This window comes from Perkinsus marinus (assembly GCF_000006405.1).
Source record: "Perkinsus marinus ATCC 50983 genomic scaffold scf_1104296934448, whole genome shotgun sequence".
In the NCBI taxonomy this organism is placed as follows: Eukaryota; Perkinsozoa; order Perkinsida; family Perkinsidae; genus Perkinsus; species Perkinsus marinus.
The window spans coordinates 1-917 of NW_003214785.1; the positions used below are offsets into that span (position 1 = coordinate 1).

Here is a 917-nt window from a genome sequence, read left to right on the forward strand (position 1 = left end):
CACACTGGACTTGGCTCGATCCTGCTCTATCTTGAGGACTTCTGCCATGTATGGATGCTTGGAGGTGATCATACGGAACATGGGAACGATGATGATAGTCACAAGGGAGGTTACGCAGAAGAATATGAGACATCTCCATTCAGCGACTCGATCAACACCACCAGCTGTCAGGGCCCAATTAAGAAACATGCTAAGCGGCCAACCAACAAGACCGGCAAAGCCCTCACCGACCATCACCCAAATCATACACGATTTGGGGCATAAGGCAGCAAGGCCGAATGCTGAGGACTCCATAACAGCATGGCCAAATCCAAGTAAGAAGACACATACTAAACCCAGTCCGAAACCCAGGCCAGGGTTCTCAACCGCATTGTCATTGCCAATAGTCATAGCAACAATAGCCAGGAGTATATTGAATATCGACAGGATGATACATCCCCAGTCGAAACGTGGGGCGAACGTGAACTTATTCCCTACCCAAATGAGTAGTAGTTGAGCAATGTTAACAGCGGCTCCATAGAAGATCGGTACTGTTGCACCAAAGTGATTCTCAAACTTACCATCCAAGTAGGATAGTTCAGAGAGTACGAAGTTCCAGGGGGCCAGAGCCACAAAACCAAGAATTGCCATTTGTGCGAGTAGCGATACTGTCACCTTGGCAGTGGGCTCCTCAATGCGATTATCTTTGACAGAAACCATAGAGAAACGAGATGAGAAATAATGCTATGCCAGAGGATATCAAGAGACACTCAGTCTGATCACTGTTCGACATGTACCCTAACACGAGCAACCAGTCAGCCACAGTCGCGCGAGGGAACGAGGGGTTCCTCCACGGTCGGTGTGTATATAGGTCCAAATGTGAGTATCACATGTGTTGAGGAGACCATCAAAACGACAACACAGATGATACGGAGTTT

General features: G+C 48.0%; 1 protein-coding gene across 1 annotated transcript; it reads right to left on the reverse strand.

Annotated features, from left to right (window-relative positions):
• Positions 1–5: 5 nt before the first annotated feature.
• Positions 6–718, reverse strand: Pmar_PMAR000636 (conserved hypothetical protein; the record flags this gene model as incomplete). Its single annotated transcript, XM_002784858.1, has 1 exon — positions 6–718. A coding segment is annotated over exon 1 (694 nt), but the record flags the coding sequence as incomplete, so codon positions are not given.
• Positions 719–917: the final 199 nt, after the last annotated feature.